Source organism: Oryctolagus cuniculus, chromosome 14 (genome assembly GCF_964237555.1).
Source record: "Oryctolagus cuniculus chromosome 14, mOryCun1.1, whole genome shotgun sequence".
Lineage (NCBI taxonomy): Eukaryota > Metazoa > Chordata > Mammalia > Lagomorpha > Leporidae > Oryctolagus > Oryctolagus cuniculus.
In genome coordinates this window covers 66,199,908-66,226,731 of record NC_091445.1, presented here as the reverse complement: position 1 = coordinate 66,226,731, position 26,824 = coordinate 66,199,908, and the positions used below count along the sequence as shown (strand labels likewise).

At 41.1% G+C, this 26,824-nt stretch overlaps 1 protein-coding gene across 1 annotated transcript in view; it reads right to left on the bottom strand.

The window, feature by feature from the left end:
* Positions 1–737: 737 nt before the first annotated feature.
* C7 (complement C7) overlaps positions 738–26,824 on the bottom strand; it is a 66,474-nt gene continuing 40,387 nt past the window's right edge. Inside the window, exons 13-18 of the mRNA XM_008262152.4 lie at positions 25,034–25,121; positions 21,908–22,040; positions 13,974–14,165; positions 7,793–7,883; positions 3,361–3,545; positions 738–2,110 (exon numbers count right to left, since the gene is read on the bottom strand). Coding sequence (XP_008260374.2) covers positions 1,929–2,110; positions 3,361–3,545; positions 7,793–7,883; positions 13,974–14,165; positions 21,908–22,040; positions 25,034–25,121 — 871 coding nt within the window. The 3' untranslated portion in view covers positions 738–1,928. The remainder of the gene's footprint in view (positions 2,111–3,360; positions 3,546–7,792; positions 7,884–13,973; positions 14,166–21,907; positions 22,041–25,033; positions 25,122–26,824) is intronic.

Here is a 26,824-nt window from a genome sequence, read left to right as displayed (position 1 = left end):
GGTTAAGCTCAGAACAGAAATCACTGGAAGCCGGCGCCGCGGCTCACTAGGCTAATCCTCCACCTAGTGGCGCCGGCACACCGGGTTCTAGTCCCGGTCAGGGCGCCGGATTCTTTCCCAGTTGCCCCTCTTCCAGGCCAGCTCTCTGCTGTGGCCCGGGAAGGCAGTGGAAGACGGCCCAAGTGCTTGGGCCCTGCACCCTATGGGAGACCAGGAGAAGCACCTGGCTCCTGCCTTCAGATCAGCGCAGTGTGCCGGCCACAGCGTGCCAGCCGTGGCGGCCATTGGAGGGTGAACCAACGGCAAAAGGAAGACCTTTCTCTCTGTCTCTCTCACTATCCACTCTGCCTGTCAAAAAAAAAAAGAAAAGAAAAGAAATCACTGGAAAGGTATTGACATATTTCCTATCAAATGAATTGACTTGTTTAAGTCGTTGTCTTATGATCTTCACCTGAGTCTGGCATTCTCAAGTCCTACCCCCTGCCCAGGGTAGAAATTAAGTTCATAATAACCTCTAACAAATGCAGTAGCAGTGTCTGAAAGCTATTGTTTCCAATCACTTGAAATCTATCTCCTGTTAACTTCCATACATTATATTTGCATCTTCCCTCAAGGGGGCACTTTTAAAACAAATATGTAGTCAGATCTGGATCATTCATAAAACTTCAGGCAAGAACACGCTAACCATTCTTCATGGAAATAGCCTCTAAAACTAAACATAATACAGAACCAGAAAATTATGCAGAATAATATCTTTAATGAGTATTCTTATCCTTGTCATCTTAAGCTTGGTTGAAACATATTCACCAGAATCATAAATTAGAGGCAGTATTTGTATATAAAAGCATATTTTAAATTCTATTTAAGCCCACTCATTTCACCTCCAACTAGTTTTTTGTATTGATGAAAGGTGAATTAAGAATGAATAAAAGAAGGATGCTTCAAACTGCATACCCTCCTGAAAAACCTAGGCATGTATACACATTAGGGAAAACTGTTCTCAAATATGCTCAATGCAGAGGCATGAACTGATGCTTCTTTCACAAAAGGAGAGCGGAGGAATTGCAAGTCTTGTGTTTGATACATTCTAAACAAAAGCCCCCAAGAGAAGACTGAATTGTATTTGTTCTCAGACAAGAAGGCAGAAGGCCCCCTGTGACCACAGCATAATGAATTCTGCTCTGACATTTAAATGGATCAATCTCCTGACAAGAATAGGGATCGCTACATGTGGCAGTTGACTCAATAGAGTGAAGTGTGAGATTACGACTCAGGATGGGAATAATTGTATCTGTCTTTTTCCATTTAGATCCCCTTGTATTTGCTCTCATTGAGGGAAGCCAATCTCTCTAATCAGGAAATCATGTTCCTTCTGTTTTCCTAATCAATTTGTAGTGCTCTGGCCCATGAGTTGAGTCAATCATTTTAATAGAATCATACGGATGAAGGGAGCATTCAAATTTCTCTAATCTAATCCTCTAGTTTTCTTGATTTAAAAAAAAAGTCAAAGTCCAGAAACGTTCACCATTTTTCCAAGAACACACAGCTAGTTCATGCAAAGGTTCAAGAACATTCTGTATCCTGAAACATAAAAAGGGAAGATAAACAAGAGTATCTGCATTCACATTTGGGAAAACAAACGGTGTGTTTGTATAGTAGCTTCATATATGTGTGTTTATATATACATATAAATCTTATATATGTATATATTGCTATATATAAATTATATATGTATATGGACGTGTGCATGTATATATACTTTATGTATTTATATATATGTGTGTGTGTGTGTTTAAATAGCTTATATTGAGGAAACCCAATAGAGAGGAAGTAGAAAGAATGTGCCTCCATGCTGGCAAAGCATCTAAGTATTCAGTGATACAGGTGTGTCAGTTCAGCTTGGGAAGTTGACCAGGGCCCTCAGGAGCCTACTGGGTTTCCCCAGCACAAGGATTTATGCTGGTGATGGACAGGCTCTGCCCTTTGCATCTCAGGGCGCCGGCCTCACATTCAGACATTGTTTGTTCCTTGCCATTCAGTTCCACACAAATACCAAACCCTTCTTCTTCACACTCCATTGCTTCTCGGCAGACACATTTGCTGCTCTGGGCTGGAAGAAATAAGCAAGAGAGATTTAATAGAACATTATGGAGGTGGCAGGGTCAAAACATATTATCCCCAAAGCAATGATGTGGTGATTAGAGAGCTGTAGAAACTTCTGCCTTAAGTTATAAAATAAACTATCTGCTGGAAAAGCAGTAGGACCAAGAAACTGAGGCATTTTGCTCTACTTGGAATAAATGGGTTTTGAGGTTGGTGCCAGACTTTATCAGTTGGACCCACATGAGGTAGTTCTATCCCAGTCAAGACCTCTCCAATTCTCCTCCCAGATGCTGCTACCCTTGTGAGCCTGCAGTTGAGTGCAATATTTCACCCCACAGACCAACTGAGAAGACCCCCAGAAGGAACCAAGAGTCAAGGCTCAAGCACAGCGAGAAAGAAAACAGGAATTAAATTCTGAGAAAGAAGGCATGGCATGCTAAAGGCTATGTATCCTGTAAAAACAAACCAGAAATATGATCTGAAGGGAAGCAATCTGGTGGGGGAAGGGGGGGTACAAGCTGAAATACACCAAGCAGATGGCTCCAAGAGAGCTGACAAGGTCAGCCAGAGGGTGGTGGTGAGCACCAAATCCAAGGTGACCCAGACGTGACTCAAGTTCATACTCATATGTCATCATCCATGCTGCAACCCTTGAGGGAGTGAGAGCAGGTATGGGCCAGGAGTAGGAGGGAGCAAAGAACGGACAGAAACTTGGTGGATCACACAGCCCCGTTCCTAAATTTAGATAGCAAAACTTAAGGCAGTGACTTGGCTCCAGTTATCTAGCCCTTCCCATTTCACAGTACTGTCCAAACTATGGGAAGTGTGTTGCGCCCTAGTCAGTATTCAAGATCATTGTAGGGAGCCAGCATTCTGGCACAGCAGGTAAAATGGCCCTTGTGATGGCAGCATGCCATATGGACACCAGTTCATGTCCCAGATGCTCCACTTAAAACCCAGCTCCCAGTAATAATAATAAGGATAATACAAGAGAAAAGTCTTGGGGGTGGAGTGGGGATCACCCATGTCTGGGGACCACTCAGAGCATCATGAATGGGTCCTCATTGGCTTAGGTAACTGATCTACAACCCTCCCCAGGAGAGGAAGTGCCAGAGCATAGTTCACTGTCAAACCAATCTGAGTCTTTGACATCCTTAAGTATCAGCTTTGATCCCTGCTAACCTAGAAACTACGTTTTTAGAAAACTCAGTACTGTCATTTTGTCACTCATACTTAGAAATATAAAGTGCCCCTTACCATCACACTTTCCCCACAGTGGACATGCGCCACAAGCTTTCTGGACTGCAGCAGGCACAGCACAGCTGTCCATGCCAGTGAGGGTGTAATTCCTACCCTGACAGCGGAGAACATGCAGCTTGCAAACTGTCAGGGCCAGAGTCCTCTTGCTTCTCTCATCTCGAGCGCACACATCCAAGGAAGATCTGAAAAGAATATTTTTAATTATATATTACTTACAAGATTTCCATTCTTAAAAGCTGAGAAGGAAAAGTAGAAAGCAAGACGTTGAACTCATTGCCCCCAGATGTTATGAGCCACAGAAAAAATAGAACAGAAACTGGAATTCCCTTAATTCCTAGGCTCAACGCCCTCGGATCTTCCAAATAAAATAAACATGTTTGCTCTTTACTTGCTCATAATTTTTACAAGCTTAGATATCTAGTGTTGAGCTTGTTCCATCTACAACAGAAAAGATACAAAGAATTAGATGAGAAGGTAAAGCCTGCTACAGCAGCCAGTGAATTGATTGACAATGATGAAAGAGACAAAAAAAAAATCATCAAAAATCAAACAGGCAGAGATTGCAGGAGAAATACACTACTTCTAGCCCAATAGCCATGACAATTTATATCTAGAATATAAAACTGCCCAATAATTAATGAACCTGAATTTTCAAAGGAAGATGAAATTGCATTTTAAGATTTATTTATTTACTTGAAAGGCATAGTGACAGAGAAGAGGAGAGACAAAGAGTGAGAGATCTTCCATCCAACATTTCACTCCCCAAATGGCTTCAACAGCCAGGTCTGGGTCAGGCCAAAGCCAGTAGCCAGGAACAATATCTGGGTCTCCCACATAGGTGGCAGGGGCCCAAGCACTGGGCCATTCTCTGCTGTGTTCCAGGCACATCAACAGGAAGCTGGATCAAAAGTTGAGCAGACCAAGCTAAAATGAGCACTGCAATATGAGATGCTGGCATTGCAAGCGGTGGCTTAACCCTCCCCAAGGCTATTGTTTAAATTATCTATGCTTACAAAAGAATTCAGAAATATGTTCACTACCTGTTACCTTTTTCTTGAGCATTGGTGCTAATATGGTAAGATTAAGCTATTTAGAATGTCACTAATAAAAGCAATCACATTTCTGAACACTGATAAATAGAAAGACATTACTGTTAGTGAGACTTTAGATAATAAAGCATTTTTGTACCAAAGGTCTTCAAAAAGTCAGTGAAGGGACAGGCATTTGCCTAAGGGCAAAGATGCTCACATACCACATAAGAGAACCAAGGTTTGATTCCTGGGTCTGGCTCCTGAATCCAGCTTCCTGCTAAGGCAGATGCTGGGAGACAGCAGGTAATAGCTCAAGTAATTGGGTTCCTGGCACCCATGTAGGAGAGCTGGATCGAGTTCCCTGATCCCAGCTTCAACCTCAGCATAGCTCCCCATAGCATTTGGGGAGTGAACCAGCAGACAAGAGAAAGATCTTTCACTCTCTCCCCACTACTGCCTCTCAAATAAATAAAAATCTTTCAAAATTAATTCTTGGAAAATGCATATCACCGAAAAACTATGCAGAGATTTCAAAAAAATTTTGTACAAAATAAATTTGTCAGTTTAATTTCATTTTCCTTGAACTTCTTGAAGTAGCTTAATATGCCAGACAGGGTCAGAAAGAGTCTACATCCACATGTTTTATTTAGTTCTAATATTTTCCTCTCTGACCAAGAGATTAATTTCTTAGCGTTATTTACATTACAAAAGAATCCCTTTTTTTCCACATATGTCTTTCAATCTGTTCATTTAAAGCTTAAATATAACTACTCAGAAGAGCTGGTAGGGCAGAGACCTTAAAGTGCCACCTTGTTATCAGTATCTGATACCAGGAAATCATATGAAAATTCATAGCATGTCTACAAGCAATAGACTGCGGATAAACCAAATGAAGTGGAGAAGTTGGTAAAAGAATGAAAGTGAATCAAAGAGAACTATGACTAATAGAGAATAACAGCAGAGTTAGAATACTGGAACCAGAATGTGTCCGGGCTGACCACCATTTCCACTTACACTGTTAGGCTGTAATTGTCTTCACACTAGAAGTTACTTTATATGATCTCTATTCCCTACTATAGGCTCAAGAAGTTGGATATGGGTTTGATGACCATGATAATGGAAAGCCAAGTAATAACTGGCATATTTGTGTTTTCATTCTTAGCCCTAAAGATGCGCTGTAAGCCCAGGTGCTGGATATTTCCCATTCCCCCCCTCCCCCCAGGTTACTCTCCAGTGCTCTCTCACTGCCTAGGAGGCTAACGCACCTGGAACACATTACAGCTACTCCTCAGCAGCCCTCTCCACAAAGCCCTCCTCTGTCTCCAAGTGTTGAAAACTCCTCTCCTCACTCCTAAGGGTTTGGACACAGACTTAGGGCTGAGTTGTTGACAGTGCAGGAATACTACCCTACGGCTAGTAGTCTCCTCCTTTATTCTGCCCATATTTTTTTATATATTTATATTTTATTTTATTTTATTTTATTTAATGAACATAAATTTCCAAAGTACAGCTTATGGATTACAATAGCTTCCCCCCCATAACTTCCCTCCCACCCACAACACTCCCCTCTCCCACTCCCTCTCACCTTCCATTCACATCAAGATTAATTTTTAATTATCTTTATATACATAAGATCAATTTAGCATATTTTAAGTAAAGATTTCAACAGTTTGCACCCACACAGAAACACAAAGTGTAAAATACTATGTGAGTACTAGTTATAGCATAATTAAACACCTAAGAGTAACTGTGTATTTTTTTAATTTTCAATTATCTTTATATACAGAAGATCAATTTAGCATATTTTAAGTAAAGATTTCAACAGTTTGCACCCACACAGAAACACAAAGTGTAAAATACTATGTGAGTACGAGTTATAGCATTAATTAAACACCTAAGAGTAATTGTGTATTTTTTTAATTTTCAATTATCTTTATATACAGAAGATCAATTTCACATATATTAAGTAAAGATTTCAACAGTTTGCACCCACACTGAGACACAAAGTGTAAAATACTATTTGAGTACTAGTTAGAGCATTAATTAAACACCTAAGAGTAACTGTGTATTAATTACAGAGTTCAACCAATAGTTTTAAGTAGAACATAAAAAATACTAAAAGGGTAAAGTATTAAGTTCTCTTTTTTCTGTTTCTTTTTTGTTTGTTTGTTTGTTATATAGTTTTTTTTATTTAATAAATGTGAATTTACAAAGTGCAGCTTTTGTATTGTTGTGGCTCCCCCCCCCACAACCTCCCTCCCTCCCGTGGCCCTCCCCTCTCCCACTCCCTCTCCCATCCCGCCCTTCATCGAGTTTCATTTTCAATTACCTTCATATACTGAAGATCAACTTAGTATATACTAAGCAAGGATTTCAACAGGCTGCACTCACACAACTGCACAAGGTATAAGGTATTGTTCGACTAGTAGTGTTGTTTTTAAGTTTCATAGTAGAACACATTAAGGACAGAGATCCTACGTGGGGAGCATGTACCCAGTGACTCCCGTTGTTGATTTAACAATTCTGCCCATATTTTTATAAATAGCCCTGCTAACAAATGTATTCTCGTTCTAATGCAATTATGCCATCAGTATCCCACTAGGACCATGACGCAGGCACTACCGCACTTCGGCTATCCTCTTACCAGGGAGGAATTTCCAGCGGCCAGCATTTTCTAACATAAATCTGGAGAAGTAGCTTCAAGAAGCAGGAAAGTGTGGTGGGCCTTGTGGCACATGTTAAGATGCCATTCATTGGGATTCTATATTGGAGTGCCTAGTTTCACACCTAGAACTACCCTCCAACCAGCTTCCTGCTAATGCACACCCTGGGAAGAAGCAGGTGATGGCTCAAGTACTTGGGTCTCTGCCACCCATGTAGGAGACCCAAATTGAGTTCCTGGCTCCTAACTTCAGCCTGGTCCAGTCTCAGCTGTTGAGGGCAGCAGATGGGAAATCTTTCACTCTTCCTATTTGTCTATGTCTTTCTGTCTCTGCCTCTCTGCCTTTCAAATAAACAAACTTAAATAATCTTTAAAACAAAATAATCAAAATCTTTATTAGTATTGCTTTAAGAGTTTATGTCCCAAGAGAATTTCACCCCTAATCCTCTAAAGCTTGAAATTGTTAGGTGAGTGTTTTGTTGTGTACACATGTAACAGTGTTTCAGTAGTTCTTCAGTCTTGAAATTTCAGTAGCCAAATTAAAGAACTGCTAATCCCATGGCTGTAAGCCCTGGTGACCCAGGCAAAAATCAGGCAGCAGATGGGCCAGATTAAACTGAAAATATCTTCAACCCTTGGTAAACTACACCTTTGGTTCAGCATAAAACTAGCATCTATCAAGCCACCCTGATTATCTTGAATAAAAGAAGGCAGAGAAATGTGTAGCAGAGCTTACCCACACTCATAGGGCATTTTACAAACACATCTTGAATTCTGCAGTTTCTCCCAGCGCTGACATTCAGGCACTGCCTGTGTTAAAGGAGCGTCTGAAAAAATAGGACAAAGGAGAAACAATCATCAGGAGAGACAGCTTCTTCATTGTAAACAAGGTATTATCTTAATTGTTGAACCAAGGCCTGTAGTATTCTCAACTGCAACGAGTTTGTACAGCAAAAAGAAATAATAATAAAGATCTAAAATATTTTACACTGAGAATAATCGCATGGATAATACACATAGCTTCTATTTTTTCAGCATTTACACTTGGTCATGTACTTCTTGAACACTGTCAAATTAAATCTTTTTTTTATTTATTTATTTGACAGGTAAGGGTTACAGACAGTGAGAGAGAGAGAGAGAAAGGTCTTCCTTCCGTTGGTTCACTCCCAAAAATGGCCGCTACGGCCGGTGCTACGCCGATCCGAAGCCAGGTGCCAGGTACTTCTTCCTGGTTTCCCATGCAGCGCAGAGCCCAAGCACCTGGGCCATCCTCCACTGCCCTCCTGGGCCACAGCAGAGAGCTGGACTGGAAGAGGAGCAACCAGGACTAGAACCCGGTGCCCATAGGGGATGCCAGTGCCACAGGCTGAGGATTAACCTAGTGCGCCACCGCACTGGCCCCAAATTAAGTCTTCCCTAACAAACACCCATTTGAAAGATGAGAAAACTTGGGGCTGGCGCTGTGGCACAGTAGGTTATGTGTCTTGGTCCAGCTTACAAGACACCTTAGTCCAGCTTACAAGAGCATAATTTAACTACCACCATCTCAGCTATATCTGACTGCAATGTGAGTAATCTAAAATTCTCTGGTTTCAGAAAAAGGCATTTGGTGTAGCTGCCATTCGGGATGCTCACAACTGATGCTGAGTTCCTAGGTTTGAGTTCTAGCTTCTGTCTTCATTCCAGTTTCCTGCTAATGCACACTCTATGAAGCAGCAGGTGACAGCTCAGGTGGTTGGTCTCTGCCACCCATGTAGGAGGCTTGGATTGAGTTCCTGGCTCCTGGCTTCAGCTTTAGAGCCTAGCTCTGGTTTGGGGGGGGGGGGCATTTGGGGATTGAACTAGCATATGGGATGTCTCTGCCTGTCAGTCTGTGTTTCTCTCTCTCTCTCTCTCCCTTTCTCTCCCTCTCTCCCCTCTCCACTCCCCTCGACTTCTCTTACCCTCTCTCCCTCCCTGCTTTTCAAATGAATAAAATAAATGCAATTACTAAAATATTCGGATTTTCCACCTCCTGCCAGTTTCATTACAATAGGAATTAAATGTCTTATACTTCAGCATCATAAAAGTAGAGACTGTGGGGAGCAACCCGGACTAGACTAAGTTACTGGAATTAGGACTTATTCTATGCATCTGCTCTCCCACAATATGGCGCTGAGAAGGGAGAAACAGCTTCTACACAGCTGCCTCCAGTTCAACCAATAAACTGTAGGACCTGCTCCTGATTGGAGGAGAGCAGCGTACTCCGCGTGTGGGTAGCAGAGTTGGGATTGGTGGAAGAGGACTATAAAGGAGGAGAGAGACAACATGCACCAGGAACATCTAAGAGGAACATCTAGGGGGAACATCTATCTGAAGGAACACCTGTGCTGCCCCCGAGAGAGCCAGCCGGCGGTATGCCGCTCCTCCGCGGAAGTGGGTGAAAGTGGCTAGGGGGAACCGCCCTTCCACGGAGGTGGAAGGGACAGTAGCCAACCCGGGAAGAACCAGCAGCAAACCCGGGGAGGGCCGAGCAGACGAAAGAACAGCGCAGGGTCCTGTGTCGTTCCTCCATGAAGAGGGGGAGCGACAGAGACCAATTTAACATATCTATAAAGGTAGTTTATCTGAAGAGCACACTTTTATGAATACAGAAACCATGGACTACTTCCTCACTTTGGAAATTTTAAGCACATTAGAAATTACAGTATAATTTGCATAAATTTTTAGAAGTGGTAGCAATGTGAAGCATGCCTGCATGGCCAGGACTCTTGATGAGCAACACTCATTCTTTAAACACTTCACTGCAAGATGATATTATCCTAAATGCAATATAGTATACCGAATTGAATCCTAGAACAACAACAAAAAAAGGACACTAATGGAAAAATTGGTGATATCTGAGTACAGTGTAATTTACCCAATATCACTGAACTAATATTATTAGTTTTAATGGACTATGTCAAGTTATATAAGACATTAATATTATGGGAATATAGGTGAAAAGTATATAGAAACCATATTGCAATTTTTCTAAAATCTAAAATTATTTCAAAATAAAATGTTTTTTAAAAAGGTATTATCTAGATCAGGGCTTCTCATCCAGGGGCAGTGTACCCTGCAGGGTCACTTGGCAAAGCCTATGGGTCATTTTAGTTGTCACAGTGGGGGTGCTACTGGCATCTGGTGAGGAGAGATCATGGATGCTGCTAAATGTTCTACAATGCACGGGCAAGGCTCCCACAGCAAAGGAAGATCAGGCCCAACATTCCAACAGCATCAAGGTGGAGAAATCTTCATCAACACATGCCAGAATTAAAGCTCAGGGATAAAACCATGTAAACTAGCTCTGTTACAATTATAATTGGAAATTTATTTTAGGATAAATTTTGAATTTGGAGTTTAAATAGTTGCTAAAATTTATTATGTTATTGTGAAAAGTGCATACAATAGATCAAAGACTTTCATATTGAAAAAAATACAGCTTTGCTATCTTCATAGCTCAGTTAACCAAATAAACACACTCTTAAAGCTCACCTAGGATGTGTAGCTTTGCTATTTTAAAACCATGTATCTTCACATTGAGACGAAATGCCAACGGGGGCAAAGAGGAATGGGGAGGGGAAGTATTATTTAACAGACACAGAGTTTCAGCTTAGGAAATAAACACATTCTGGAGATGGGTGGTGGTGATGACTGCACAACAATGGGAATGTACCACGGCTTCCGGCCTTTGGGCTAAGATCAAGCGTAGTAACCATGGGAATGTACCCAATACCACTGATCTGCACATTTTAAAATTGCTAAAAGAGAGAGAAGGAGGGTGTGGCCATTTGGCCTGGTTGCTGAACTGCCAGGTGAGATGCTCACAATCCATATGAGAGTGCCTAGGTTCAATACCAGTCTCCTGTTCCTAATTCTAGCTTCCTGCCGATGTAGACCCTGGAAGGCAGCTGTGAGCACTGAAGTGGTGAGATTTCCGCGACTCACACAGGAGACCTGGGTCAAGTTCTGGATTCCAGGATTCAACTTCACCCCAGTCACAGCCTTGCAGGCATCTGGGCAGTGAATCAGCAGATGGGAATTGCTTTCTCTCTCTCTTCCCCTTTTCCTCTCTATCTCTCGTCTTTCATGCTCTGCCACTCTCTCTCTCTCTTAAAGGAATAAAACAAAACTATTCTATTGTAAAAAAAATTATTAAAATGGTCAATTTTGTTTACTTAAAAAAGAAAGACTAAATCCTAAAACAGCAATCATCTTATTTTTCAAGATTTATTTATGTATTTGAAAGTCAGAGTTATACAGAGAGAGAAGGAGAGGCAGAGAGAGAGAGAGAGAGAGGTCTTCCTCTCGCCCCATTGGCCACAACAGTCAGAGCTGCACCACTCTGAAGCCAGGAGCCAGGAGCCTCTTCCAGATCTCCCACACAGATGCAGGGACCCAAGGATTTGGGCCATCTTCCACTGCTTTTCCAGGCCATAGCAGAGAGCTGGACCGGAAGTGGAGCAGCCAAGACTCAAACTGGCACCCATATGGGATTACCCGCTATGCCACAGTGCTGGTCCCAACAGCCACTATTTTAAAACATCAACTTTAGAGGCTGACACATCTATGATATTTTCATTTATTATAGGCTTATTTTAAAGGGTAGCTATTATTGTTATCCACTCTCTCAGTAAAGCACACAGGTCTGATAAACATCCTTAATTAAAACCAACTTTAATAGAATTTTCTATTGAGTGGGAGAAAATTCATACAAATTTTGCTGCAAAATGACTGAAACAGACATTTTAGAAAAACAAATGTACAATCTCATTTGAACAAAAGTGCAACCTCATCAACCATATATTGTTTTCTCTCATTCTAGAATTATAGAAGCAGGTCCATTTCTTTACATATTCCAAAGAAATTCACATTTGTGCTTCAGTGTATGTAGAAAACCAAGCAATTCCCTTGTTGAGCTTTGACAGCTACAGTTGTGGAGGGTGCTGCACTAGACATACTCTGCTCCTGTCCTGTTTTCTGGCATCTGCTCATTGCCTCAGCCCATATCCATCCTCAGGACAGTGCACTGTGAGGCCTCCTCTCTTTTTAGCTATCAACATCTAATTCACCTAACTGTATCGCTGGCAGAATCTAGTACTTCATCCTCAGAAATGATAAATTTCAGGGGTGGGCATTTGGCATAGTAGTTAAGATGCCTCTTGGGACTCCCACATCCCATATCAGGAATATGACTGGGTTTGAGTCCTGGCTCCCCGTCTGATTCCAGCTTCCCGTTAGTCTGCAGCCAGGAGACAGCTGGTGATGGCTCAACTACCTGGGTCACTGCCAGCCCATTGGGAGACCCAGATTGAGTACTTGGCTTCTAGCTTCAGCCTGGCTCAGCTCTTGCTGTTGCCAGCATTTGAGAAGTGAACCAACAGACGGACTCTCTGTCTCTGTCACTCTTTCTTGTTTCTCTGCCTTTCAAATAAAAAAAAAATGTTTTAAAATTTTGAAAATATATGTTTCTAAAAGAAAATCTTCAGCACAGAATCAGAAACTATGTACCAGGAGCCAGTGCTATGACATAGAAGGTAAAATTGCAGCCTGCAGCACTGGCATCCCATATTGGCCCCAATTCAAGTCCCAACTACTCTACTTCGAATCCTGTTCCCTGCTAATGTGCCTGGGAAAGCAGTGGAAGTTGGCCCAAGTGCTTGGGCCCCTGTACCCATGTGTGAGACCTGGAAGAAGCTCCTGGCTCCTGGCCTCCATTTGTGGCTATCTGGAGAGTGAACCAGTGGATGGAAGACCTTTCTCTCTGTCTCTCCCTCTCTATATCTGTAACTGTACCTCTCAAGTAAATAAATTATTTTTAAAAAAAATACAAGCAAAGAACAAATAGGAGATTATTTTAAAACAAGTCCATCCCATCTCAAATATCCCTGAAAAGAAATAGTTTGATTTTCTCAATTCCTTTCTACCTAAGGTTGTTAAAAAAAATATTTTATGAGCCAGCACTGTGGTGCTGTGAGTTAAGGTACCACTGGGGATGCCTGTATCTCATATCAGACTGCCTGGGATTGAGTCCAGCTCCTCCGCTTCCAATCCAGCTTCCTTCTAATGTACCTGAGAAGCAGAATATGATAGCCCATGTACTTAGGTTCCTGCCACACCCTTGGGAGACCCAGATGTAATTATGGGCTCCTGGCTTTACCCTGGCCCAGCCTCAGCAATTGTCAGCATTTGTAAAGTGAAGCAAAAAATCAATCTCTCCCTTTCTCTCTCTCTCTCTCTCTTTCTACCTCTCAGCCTTCTCTATCTTCATCTCTCTGTCTCTTTTCTCTGTCACTCTGCTTTTCAGAAAAAAAAAATCCATCTCTTTTTAAAAAAAAAGAACATTTTAATTTGCCTGGGGTTCAAAAAACTAAATTTTCAGATTGCCACTATTATGAACAAACTTCACAATCCATAACACTTTTTCTTCAATAATGTCTGTTTTGCAGTGCTAAATATAAATTTTTTAAATTTCATTTTTAATAACAATAAACTCTCTGAGAGCCCAGAAATGGAATGTGGAACATTTAATAAAAAGTATGACTTTATACTTATAAAAGTACAGAAAAAGAAATCAAGAGAAAACCAAAAATCAGCTTTTAAACATCATTTATCTCTTCGCATACTAACAAACACAAAGCAGATCTTTCCTAGAGAGGACTGAAGTTCAGTGTTCCAGAATTACCACGGCTTCCCTTGTGTTTTGTTAAATTCCATGAGTCTATTTGTGCCTTGTGAAGACAAGTCTACAACCAAGCATACAAACTGACCTCCTTCTCACAGGGGCAGGATTGGGGCGCTGACTCACACTCATGGTGATGCAGATCCATGGAGGTCTCCACGACTCCCACTTGCCCGAGTGAAGGTGTCCTTGGATAGACACATCAGTCACTCACCTTTCTGCACACACTGGACATTCTTCATCTCAGGATTCCACTTCAGGCTGGAGCCACAGAGAAATGTCGAAGGACCTTGCAAGAACATGCCACCTGGGCAGGAAAAGGTAACCTTCTCACCAACGGCATAGAAAGGCTTGTGGGGCTGGCTCTGCACATTGTTCTCTAGGACAGGCAGGACACAGGCAATTTCTAAAGATAAAAGAGAGCAGAATACGAGTCATTGCTTTCCTAAACCATCTGTTTTAAAAAATGACAGTGCTAAAAGGTGCTGATGTACTCGTTCTGCTTGCTCACGAAAGAGGACAAGGAGGAAGAACCAAGTTCACTCTTAGGATCCTCTAAAAGCTATCACTCACAGTGCCTGGTACATCAATGAACCATACATAAATGACTGAAGACCAAAACGGCTCTCAGTCTCCCACGCCTGCACCCAAAACAAGGGGAAAACTTAAGGCAAATAAGGCAACAAATAGAGTCCTACAGCCCAGCCTGCTATTGAAACCACACTTTTCACAACTGCCACTTCTCTCTCCAGTCTGGAGAGGTCGCACTAGAATTTTCCCAAAAGCTGTATTCATTTGTATATCAGTACCTCCATTTGGATATTTTACTATCTGGAAATGTTAAAGGACTTCCATAAAAGTGCTCAATGCTCCTTTTGCTCCTTTTTTTTTTTTTCCCTCATCTCTAGTCTTTTTTTTTTTTTTTTTTTTTGACAGGCAGAGTGGACAGTGAGAGAGAGAGACAGAGAGAAAGGTCTTCCTTTGCCGTTGGTTCACCCTCCAATGGCCACCGCGGCTGGCGTGCTGCAGCTGGCACACCGCGCTGATCCGAAGGCAGGAGCCAGGCACTTATCCTGGTCTCTCATGGGATGCAGGGCCCAAACACTTGGGCCATCCTCTACTGCACTCCTGGGCCAGAGCAGAGAGCTGGCCTGGAAGAGGGGCAACCGGGACAGACTCCGGCGCCCCGACCGGGACTAGAACCCGGTGTGCCGGCGCCGCAAGGCAGAGGATTAACCTAGTGAGCCACGGCGCCGGCCCTCTAGTCTTTCTTAATCAGTTACATTCATTAGCTCAAGTCTTCTACTTAAAGTAAAAGGCAGAGAAAAACGAAAAACATGCATAGTTATGAACACAGATCAAAATTCACAAATTTAAAAACAAAATTGAAGTGGGCATTTGGCACAGAAGTTATGTGTGGGATGTCTGCATCCCATAATGTTGTGCCTGGATTCAAGTCCCAGCTCTGTTTCTGATTCCATTTTCCCACTAATTCTACTGAGCCCAAGTTACTGACACCCATGCAAAAGACACAAATTGCATTCCAGACTCCAAGCTTTGACCTGGCCCAGCCCCAACTACTATAGGCATTTGGGAAGTGAACCAGAAGATGGAAAATCAATATCTATCTATCTATATCTCCCTCCACCTTGCAAGTATTTAATTATTTTAAAATCTTTGCAGAGGTTAAGTTGGGAAGTATCACTATGTTCCTAACTCTGTACATATAAAATATATGAAATTTGTTTCCTTTAAATAAAATAAAATAAATAAGAAAATAAATTAACTAAATCTTTGTAATCTCTCCCTGTCAAATAAGTAAAAACAACAAAATAAATTTTCAAAATATTTGCAATCTCTTCAAAAGACTTTGGAAAATATTCTACAAAATATTTTTCTATTTCTACACTTTTTTCCCCAGAAAATCCATTTATTCATTCACATAAGAACAGAATTTATTGAGTGTCTATATCTCACCAAGTATGTTGAGTATTGAAGGCTACACAGCAACATACAAGTCACATTTTTTATCTTCAGAATGCTAATAAAAATTTTTTAAGAGAACTAGTAATCTAGCATCAGATTTATTTGTTTCTGACATAACATATTTTTTAGTTTCAGAATCATTCTCCCACTAACAGGAGAGCTATATATTATTAAAAGAAAACTGTTTTTGAGAGAATAGCACAACTACCACTCATCAGTGCAAGTTTGAAACTCCAAGATTCCATTGAGAAGAGAAGCTTTAGTAGTGATAAAAACATATCTTAAGACTTTTCCCCTTTAAGCATTTGCAAATTTGGAGGAAAAAAAATATGCTAAAAGGAAGGTAAATGGAAGCAAAAGTTTGCAATTCAGAGGCTGAGAAGCTGAACAAAGTTTTTCCACAGTGACATAGCGCTACAGACATAAAAATTACAGGCCAGTCTTTTCAAAAAGGAGGAGTCCCAGTAGAAAGTCCATACAATTTGTTAGGATCCTATAATGACTACTCCCTTGGAATAAAAGTAAACCAGGCATAAGCCAGCCTCATTATTTGCCAGGAGGAAGACTAAACTTTCTATAGAGGAAGGTAATAGGATCAAAGGCCTCAGGTTATTTAATTTTTCATATAGCATTCAATCAAAATTAATCTAACATTCAACAAGACAAGAACTGACCAAAATCTGACAAAAACAACAACAAAAAAAAAATAGAAACAGACCCAAAGAAGATCTTGACAATTAAATTAACAGATATATACCTTGAAAAAACTACAATTAATATTTTGGAAAAAACTTAAATGACATGATGAAAAATTTCAACAGAAAATTTGAAGACATATAAAAGTAGAAAAATGATATACATAGGACAGAATAATGAAATAAGTAACTCAATAGATTTCTTAAATAGATTATAAATCATTATTTACTTAGAATTGTATCTATGAACTATACAAAATCTGTTTTCTGGGGCTGGTGCCGTGGCTTACTTGGTTAATCCTCCACCTATGGCACCACCATCCCATATGGGCGCCAAGTTCTAGTCCCAGTTGCTCCTCTTCCAGTCCAGCTCTCTGCTGTGGCCTGGGAAGGCAGTGGAGGATGGCCCAAGTGCTTGGGCCCTGCACCCACATGGGAGACCAGAAGAAAGCACCTGGCTCCTGGCTTCAGATCAGCACCGTGGTGGCCATTTGGGGAGTGAACCAACGGAAGGAAGACCTTTCTCTCTGTCTCTCTCTTTCTGACTATAACACTAACTGTCAAAAAAATTTTTTAAAAATCTGTTTTCTTTCTATTAATAAAAAATAAAAAGTAGATTGTATACAACTACACAGATGATTTAATAAATTGACAGATGAATCAATGAAAACATTTAGAATGAAACAGAAGGAAAAAAAGATAGAAATTTTTTAAAAGAATGCTTAAAAATAACATAGCATAAAAATGTAAAATTTATGTCCCATGAGGACAGGTGAGCAAGAATGAGACAGAAACAATATTTGAAGATTTAATCATCAAAATTGTCAAAAACAGAGAAAATCAATTAAACCAAAGTTTCAAGAAGTGTTTGGACATAAAGTGGGATACATTCAAAACAATCACACCTAAGCACATCAAAGTAGAGTTTCTACTGAAAAAACAAAGATAAAAAGCAAAACAGCACTTAAAAATGGCCAGACATTACAGACATGATTTTCAAAGGTGAAACAGCCAGACTGTGCTGACTTCTCACTAGAAAAAAATGAAGTCAGAAAGCTATTTATTATATCTCCATAGAGTTTATAGAAAATAACTGCTGATGTAGAATTTCTTTCAACTGTCCTTAGAAAAATAAAAGAAGAAATAACTACAATTCTTCTCAAACTATTCAGAACAATTGAAAAAGATGGAATCCCCCAAATTCTTTCTATGAAGCCAGCATCACCTTAATTCCTAAGCCAGAAAAAGATGCAGCATTGAAAGAAAATTACAGACCAATATCCCTGATGAACATAGATGCAAAAATCCTCAATAAAATTCTGGCGAATAGAATACAACAACACATCAGAAAGATCATCCACCCAGACCAAGTGGGATTTATCCCTGGTATGCAGGGATGGTTCACTGTTCACAAATCAATCAATATGATACACCACATTAACAAACTGCAGAAGAAAAACCATATGATTATCTCATTAGACGCAGAGAAAGCGTACAATAAAATTCAACACCCTTTCATGATGAAAACTCTAAGCAAACTGAGTATGGAAGGAACATTCCTCAATACAATCAAAGCAATTTATGAAAAACCCACGGCCAACATCCTATTGAATGGGGAAAAGTTGGAAGCATTTCCCATGAGATCTGGTACCAGACAGGGATGTCCACTCTCACCACTGCTATTCAATATAGTTCTGGAAGTTTTAGCCAGAGCTATTAGGCAAGAAAAAGAAATTAAAGGGATACAAATTGGGAAGGAAGAAGTCAAACTATCCCTCTTTGCAGACGATATGATTATTTAGAGGATCCAAAGAACTCTACTAAGAGACTATTGGAACTCATAGAAGAGTTTGGCAAAGTAGCAGGATATAAAATCAATGCACAAAAATCAATAGCCTTTGTATACACAGGCAATGCCACAGCTGAGGAAGAACTTCTAAGATCAATCCCATTCACAATAGCTACAAAAACAATCAAATATATTGAAATAAACTTAACCAAGGATGTTCAAGATCTCTATGATGAAAATTACAAAACCTTAAAGAAAGAAATAGAAGAGGATACCAAGAAATGGAAAAATCTTCCTTGCTCATGGATTGGAAGAATCAACATCATCAAAATGTCCATTCTCCCAAAAGCAATTTACAGATTCTATGCAATACCATTCAAAATACCAAAGACATTCTTCTCAGATCTGGAAAAAAATGATGCTGAAATTCATATGGAGACACAGGAGACCTCGAATAGCTAAAGCAATCTTGTACAACAAAAACAAAGCTGGAGGCATCACAATACCAGATTTCAGGACATACTACAGGGCAGTTGTTATCAAAACAGCATGGTACTGGTAAACAGATGGATAGACCAATGAAACAGAATAGAAACACCAGAAATCAGTCCAAACATCTACAGCCAACTTATATTTGATCAAGGATCTAAAACCTATCCCTGGAGTAAGGACAGTCTATTCAATAAATGGTGTTGGGAAAATTGGATTTCCACGTGCAGAAGCATGAAGCAAGACCCCTACCTTTCACCTTACACAAAAATCCACTCAACATGGATTAAAGACTTAAATCTATGACCTGACACCATCAAATTATTAGAGAACTTGGAGAAACCCTGCAAGATATAGGTACCGGCAAAGACTTCTTGGAAAAGACCCCAGAAGCACAGGTAGTCAAAGCCAAAATCAACATTTGGGATTGCATCAAATTGAGAAGTTTCTGTACTGCAAAATAAAACACTCAGACAAGTGAAGAGGCAACTGACAGAATGGGAAAAAATATTTGCAAACTATGCAACAAATAAAGGGTTGATAACCAGAATCTACAAAGAGATCGAGAAACTCCACAACATCAAAACAAACAACCCACTTAAGAGATGGGCCAAGGACCTTCAATAGACATTTTTCTTAACTTTTTTTTTTTTTTTTGACAGGCAGAGTGGACAGTGAGAGAGAGAGACAGAGAGAAAGGTCTTCCCTTGCCACTGGTTCACCCTCCAATGGCCGCCGCCGCCGGCGCACTGCATCCGGCGCACCGCACCGATCTGATGGCAGGAGCCAGGCACTTATCCTGGTCTCCCATGGGGTGCAGGGCCCAAGGACTTGGGCCATCCTCCACTGCACTCCCTGGCCACATCAGAGAGCTGGCCTGGAAGAGGGGCAACCGGGACAGAATCCGGAGCCCCGACCGGGACTAGAACCCGGTATGCCAGCGCTGCAAGGCGGAGGATTAGCCTAGTGAGCCACGGCACCTGCCCAATAGACATTTTTCAAAAGAGGAAATCCAAATGGCCAACAGAAACATGAAAAAATGTTCAAGATCACTAGCAATCAGGGAAATTCGAATCAAAACCACAATGAGGTTTCACCTCACCCTGGTTAGAATGGCTCACATTCAGAAATCTACCAACAACAGATGCTGGCAAGGATGTGGGGAAAAAGGGACACTAACCCACTGTTGGTGGGAATGCAAACTGGCAAAGCCACTATGGAAGTCTGTCTGGAGATTCCTCAGAAACCTGAAGATAACCCTACCATACAACCTAGCCATCCCACTCCTTGGAATTTACCCAAAGGAAACGAAATTGGCAAACAAAAAAGCGGTCTGCACCTTAATGTTTATTGCAGCTCAATTCACAATAGCTAAGACCTGGAACCAACCCAAATGCCCATCAACAGTAGACTGGATAAAGAAATTATGGGACATGTACTCTATAGAATACTGTACTCTATAGAATACTATACAGCAGTCAAAAACAATGAAATCCGGTCATTTGCAACAAAATGGAGGGATCTGGAAAACATCATGCTGAGTGAATTAAGCCAGTCCCAAAAGGACAAATATCATATGTTCTCCCTGATCAGTGACAACTAACCGAGCACCAAAAAGGAATCCTGTTGAAGTGAAATGGACACTATGAGAAAAAGTGACTTGATCAGCCCTTGTCCTGACTGTTGATGTACAACTTAATACTTTATCCTTTTTAGTATTTTTTTTTGTTCTACTTAATACTATAGGTTGAACTCTGTAATTAACACACATTTATTCTTAGGTGTTGAAATTTAACTGAAAAGTGATCCCTATTAAATATAAGAATGGGAATAAGAGAGGAAGGAGATGTGCAATTTGGGTTATGCTCAATCATACTTGCCCCAAATGGTAGAGTTTGAAATGTGCCAGGGGATTCCAATACAATCCCATCAAGATTGCATGTACCAATGCCATCTCACTAGTCCAAGTGATCAATTTCAGTTCACAATTGATCATACTGATAGGTCTAAGAGTCAAAGGGATCACACAAACAAAACTAGTGTCTGCTGATACTAACTGATAGAATAAAAAAGGGAGAGAACAATTCAACATGGGAAGAGGGATACACAGCAGACTCATAGCTGTAGCTAAATGTTTTTGAGAAGATAGACGATATTAAGTGTGGGTGAAAATACAGAATGATATCCTCATAAGAATATACACTGGTTCAACCATTAGAAATCTGGTAGCACTCTACTTAATCTAATTATAAATATATCCAGCATATTCATATCCAATAATTCAGAAATTTCACTAGCAGATATACATCCAAGAAAAAAAGGTATACATGTGTGTACTAGGACTTACTTTATATAGAATAGACAACTGATTTTAAATGGAAAATAACCTTACAGTTCCATCTATTTGTTGAAGAAATTCATATTTCAAATGAGATGGAAGTCAAAAGTAGCTTTAGAGTATACAACACATAGAACCTCTGCTCAGGTGCCTGTATCTGAACAGACTAGGGATTCAAGTGTTTAAGGCAGTAGACTGATTGTAGTACGCCATTAGGACTAGAACTCCAAAGATTGTTCTGAGTGTCCTATTCTGAACTGAGCTCCTTGGCCTATTCTTGCAATACAATTTACTTCAGTGAATGGAAACATGACTAACGAGTGAAAGCTGAGGGTTTATTCTAGTCACTCCTAAAACCTGGAACAAGATATGCGGCATATGGTGGGTGGTCATTCATCTTGATTTATTCTATTCCACATTATTCTGTCATCTAAGTTACATACTGCAAACAATGTTAATGGTAGTAACTTAACCCAATTATGTTATAAATTTAACCTAATTAAAGTTAGAAACTGAACCCAACTATGGCCTTTGGGAGATAAGAGATCCCTAGGTCACTGAGGACATATTCTTAGCAGGTGGTTCTCAGGAGAAGGTTGGTTATAAAAGCCTGAGTCAGGCCTAGCCACTTGCTTTCTTCTTCCTGGTTCACCGTTTGATCCTTCCTCCACACATGCTCTCCCAGTACCACCCTCTCGCCTTACCAGACACCCAAACCAGAGAGGTCCGTCCAACCTCTAACTGTGACCTTAAAAATCATGAGACAAAATACATCTGCTCCCTTATAAGGACCTTGTTTCAAGTATTTAATCATAGAGACAAAAAGCTCACAAATATATAATAACACTTACTCTGACAATGCATTTTCCCAACAAGCCATTGCAAATCTTCTCCACATCTAGCAACAGGGTCTCCCATAAGAGAGTATCCTTCATTACAAGTGTATACTATATTTTTCCCAACAGGAAATATGGTACCTTCATCCTAAACAAAAACAAAAGATGGAGAGTAGAGTTGTCTATTTCACGTTAATGTTTCTTCATATTTGGCCCATAAATCATAGCTTCTTGTAATCATCAGGCAGCCTACATTCAAATAACTGATTTGGAAAATGGTCTATATGATATTTTTCTCCGCATAGTCCTAGTCAAAAACACAAGTGCCATTAGTAGTTGAAATGAAACAATTAATGCCAATGTACTATAATGGCATTGATTGCTCCTAAAATACCAAGCACTGTATAAGCTGTTTATTGAAATTACTTTAGTGGATAGTATCCCATACACTTTTAGACAAGGTGGTTTGTTTTCAGATTTTGAAAATGTCTTTGGCAGTCACCTCTTCATATCCAGATATTATGGACTACTTGTTGGAAATTCTATGTATGAAATGCCATCATGTACATCCAGAAATGTTCAAATCCTATCAGCAGTGATAATTTTTAGGGAAACCTGAATGTTTATTTCCTCCTACTCCACCAATAAGGATTGAATTAATGCTAAAGCTGCATCAGATTCAAATTTCATTGCCTTATAATGCTAGGAAGTGAGGTTTCATGGTGAAGCAGGGAAGAATTGGAAATATGAGATTGTGTTGGTGGGGTAATCATGCTCACTGAGGGTCTCTCTTGGCTATTTTCCTTACCCATCTGGTTCTCTGTCACCCAGAAATCAGTGAGAAATTCAGGTCTGAGGGAAGGCTTGGAGCCAACACCTAGACCCACTCTGCTGTAGGGAACAGAACAAGATGTTTTGGTGCCTACTTCTTTTCACTGTCACTCTTGCTCCTCCTGACCTCGTCTGCCTTCATCTTGGAAACCCATAGGAAACAGAGGGCCCAAGTTGATGTTGAGCTTTGAGGAAAATGGGGATGGCCAAATGTTCTACTTTGATTTTAGCTCCAAAGGTCTTCCTCTACCTGGCAAAGAGACTCCAAGAAGGAGTCTAACTCAACAGTGTCAAAATTTGGCCCTATATCAGATCCACTCAAATAATTTTTTAAAAACAGACTCACAGGCTGAACTCTAAAGTTTTTAAATCAGAAAAGGTAGAGGATAAGGGGTGTCGCTCCCCGTCTTCGCGGAGGAACGACACAGGACCCTGCGCTGTTCTTTCGTCTGCTCGGCCCTCCCCGGGTTTGCTGCTGGTTCTTTCCGGGTTGGCTACCGACCCTTCCACCTCCGTGGAAGGGCGGTTCCCCCTAGTCACTTTCCCCACTTCTGCGGGGGAGCGGCATACCGCCAGCCGGCTCTCTCGGGGGCTGCACAGGTGTTCCCTCAGATAGATGTTCCTGGTGCATGTTGTCTCTCTCCTCCTTTATAGTCCTCTTCCACCAATCCCAACTCTGCTACCCACACGCCGAGTATGCTGCTCTCCTCCAATCAGGAGTAGGTCCTACAGTTTATTGGTTGAACTGGAGGCAGCTGTGTAGAAGCTGTTTCTCCCTTCTCAGCGCCATATTGTGGGAGAGCAGATGCATAGAATAAGTCTTAATTCCAGTAACTTAGTCTAGTCCGAGTTGCTCCCAGTTGCTCCCCACAAAGGGGTAAGCAGCAATGTTTATTCTTGAGTTCCCAGAGCCGGCACTATGGCACAGCAGGAAAAGCCAAGGACTACAGTGCCGGCATCCCATATGGGTGCTGGTTTGAGTCCCAGCTGCTCCACTTTGTATCCAATCCTCTGCTGTGGCCTGAGAAAGCGGTAGAAGATGGCCCACATCCTTGGGCCCCTGCACCCACCCAGTGGGAGACCCGAAGGAAGCTCTGGCTCCTGGCTCCTGACTTTAGATCGGCCCATCTCTGGCCATTGAGGCCATTTGAGGAATGAACCATCAGATGGAAGACCTCTCCCTCTTTTTCTCTCTCAGCCTCTGCCTCTCTGTAACTCTGCCTTTCAAATAAATCAATCAATCAAAAAAAAAAGAAAACATATTCTTGAGTTTCCTGGATGATACTCATAAAGCCAATCGATGGGGTAATGTTTGGAAACCCTGGCTCCCAAAAAGACTCCACATATTACTGGAGTTTGGGATAATAGCTTTGTTGTTCACTAAAGTTTAAGAGTTAGCTTGGCCTTGTTCTCTGCACGTGTGTTTCATTGAATAACTCCATGGACTGTCATGACAGAACATGGGTGTTACAGATGCTACGTTTATTTTCTCTCTCTCTCTCTCTCTACGCACACACACACACACACTCTCACATGTGGGTTCCATCTTCCAAAAGTACCAGAATTGGGGGAAACTTAACAAGCTCTCAATAAGATATGCTCAGGGATCGGGAACTTGAGAGACAAACCCTTCATGAAGAAAGCACGGTTTGCAGCATTGACAGTCCTGATGAACAATATATCCTGTGTGAGCCATGAAGAGACTTCTGTGACATTTGGGGCCAAAGCTTCTTCATAACAAGCACTTAGAACAGCACTAATTAAAAAGGCCCTAAAGCCAAGGAAACTCCACAGAACAATAAGTGGCAGATGATTCATGTTCCTTCCTGAACAAGAAAATTGCTCTAACTACAACAACCCACATCACACCAGACACTGACTAAACATCGTGTTGACTCCTGAAATAAACCTAATACTTCATCCCAAGCCTCACATTCATGAGCTTAAAAAAAAATCACACTTCTTTCAGTGGCAATAAACAAAACTAAGTTGAGAAATTGCTCATAGGTGCATATTTTAATGCCCAGAGTGGCAATGTTTAGTAGCCCTGTGGCATGACTACATTTCTAAATTCACTGGGTAACAGTGTTGATTCCCCATACCACAGAAGAAATACTGCCTTTGCAAAATTCCGATCACCTTGGGCCAAAGAATAAAAGTCACAAACTGAAACTCTCACCACTAAAATTAAAATGCACATATAAAATATTTTTAGCATCACTTCACCATAGTGGGAGGAAACAGATTACAGCCTTAGTAGAGAGATAAAACTTGGAGTATTATAAAGAAAAAATATTTTTCATAACCAACTTGAACAAATCCATCTTTCAAGGCAGGAGGTGATGGACAGAATTCTTTTGGAACCAAAGACAAAGGAAAGCAATGTGGTTCAAGTAATCTGAAAGAAAAAAGAAATGAATGTGATTAATATGACTGATTTCTACAGTTTAATAAATAATTTGTACTACACTGAATTTTTCCTGTTCATCTGAAGGAACTCCACTCATGTAAGTATACTAATGCGATTGTTTTCCTATGTCTTAAAACTTTTTTATTTATTCCTTTATTTTTATTTGAAAGGCAGACATAAATACACAGAAAGATCTTTCATACACTTGTTAACTCCCCAAATGTCCACAACAATTAGGGTTGGACCAGGCCCAAACCAGAAGCCTGGAACTCCATTCAGGTCTCCCATGTAGGTGGTAGAGACGTCATCACTTGAATCGTTACTGCTACCTCCCAGGGTACACATTAGCTGGAATGTGAAGCAAGTTTTGGTAAAGTTTGGTTCAAAACCCCTAAGCCTTAAAGTAAGATGGGGGAACAGAAGTCATAAGATCATCTCGCTGATGTCAGTCCTGACACTTGACCATCACCATGACCATCTCTAGGAGGAGCTAGTAATAAGATTGTAACAGTGATGACATCTACACTAAACAGCAGTTTTCAACAGTCCCTCTGTGGTCAACGTACCACTGGTATTATCTCCACCCCCATAGACACAGAATACGAGGGAAAGCAACAGAAATAGTCTGGGAGTGCAGTCTCCTTCTCAGCAGGATTCCTAGCCTCTTGAAACAGTCTGAGGATGGGGGCCGGCACTGTGGCACAGGGGGTTAATGCCCTGGCCTGAAGAGCCAGCATCCATAGGGGCACTGGTTCGAGACCCGGCTGCTCCGCTTCCCATCCAACTCTCTGCTAAGGCCTGGGAAAACAGTAGAAGTTGGCCCAGGTCCTTGGGCCCCTGCACCCACATGGGAGACCCGGAAGAAGCTCCTGGCTCCTGGCTTCAGATCTGCACAGCTCCTGCCATTGCAGCCAACTGGAGAGTGAACCATCGAATGGAAGACCTCTCTCTCTGCTTCTCCTTCTCTCTGTGTGTAACTCTGACTTTTAAATAAATAAATAAATCTTAAAAAAAAGAAACAGTCTGAGGAAACCCAGAAATGTGATCATAATCTTCCTGTTTGTACTGAGCAAGAGGATTCTTCCTCTCCTCTGAGAACCAAGAATTAGGAAAATTCCTCCAATGCCTCCCTTAGGATGTGCCCCTCTCTGTAAATTTCTAAAGGCAGGGAAAATACATCCACTCAGGGAGATACCTCCTCCCAGGCCCTTTTCCTCCCAGAAGTACATGCACTGAATACAGCATTCTCTTCCTACCAGAATGTTTTCCTGCTTCTGAGCCAAGATACTGATTATTGTTGTAATGCAAAGCACCAAAGACCTAGCCACAGGGCATATCACCTCTCTATGCTCCTACCAGATGCCAAACACCTCACCTCATTTTTTTTTCCAAATTCAATACTCTCTCTCTCTCTTTTTTAGTATATGTGCTGCCAAAGTGAGCACTCAATTATTTTTTTAAGCTTTTTAATTTATTTATTTGAAAGGTGGAGTTACAGAGGCAGAGGCAGAGAAAGAGAGAGAAGTCCTCCATCCTCTGGTTTACTCCCCAAATGGCCTCAACAGCCAGAGCTTGGCCAATCCAAAGCTAGGAGCTTCTTCTGGGTCTCTCACATGGGTGCAGGGGCCCAAGGACATAGGGCATCTTCTACTGTTTCCCCAGGCCACAGCAGAGACCTGGATCAGAAGTGG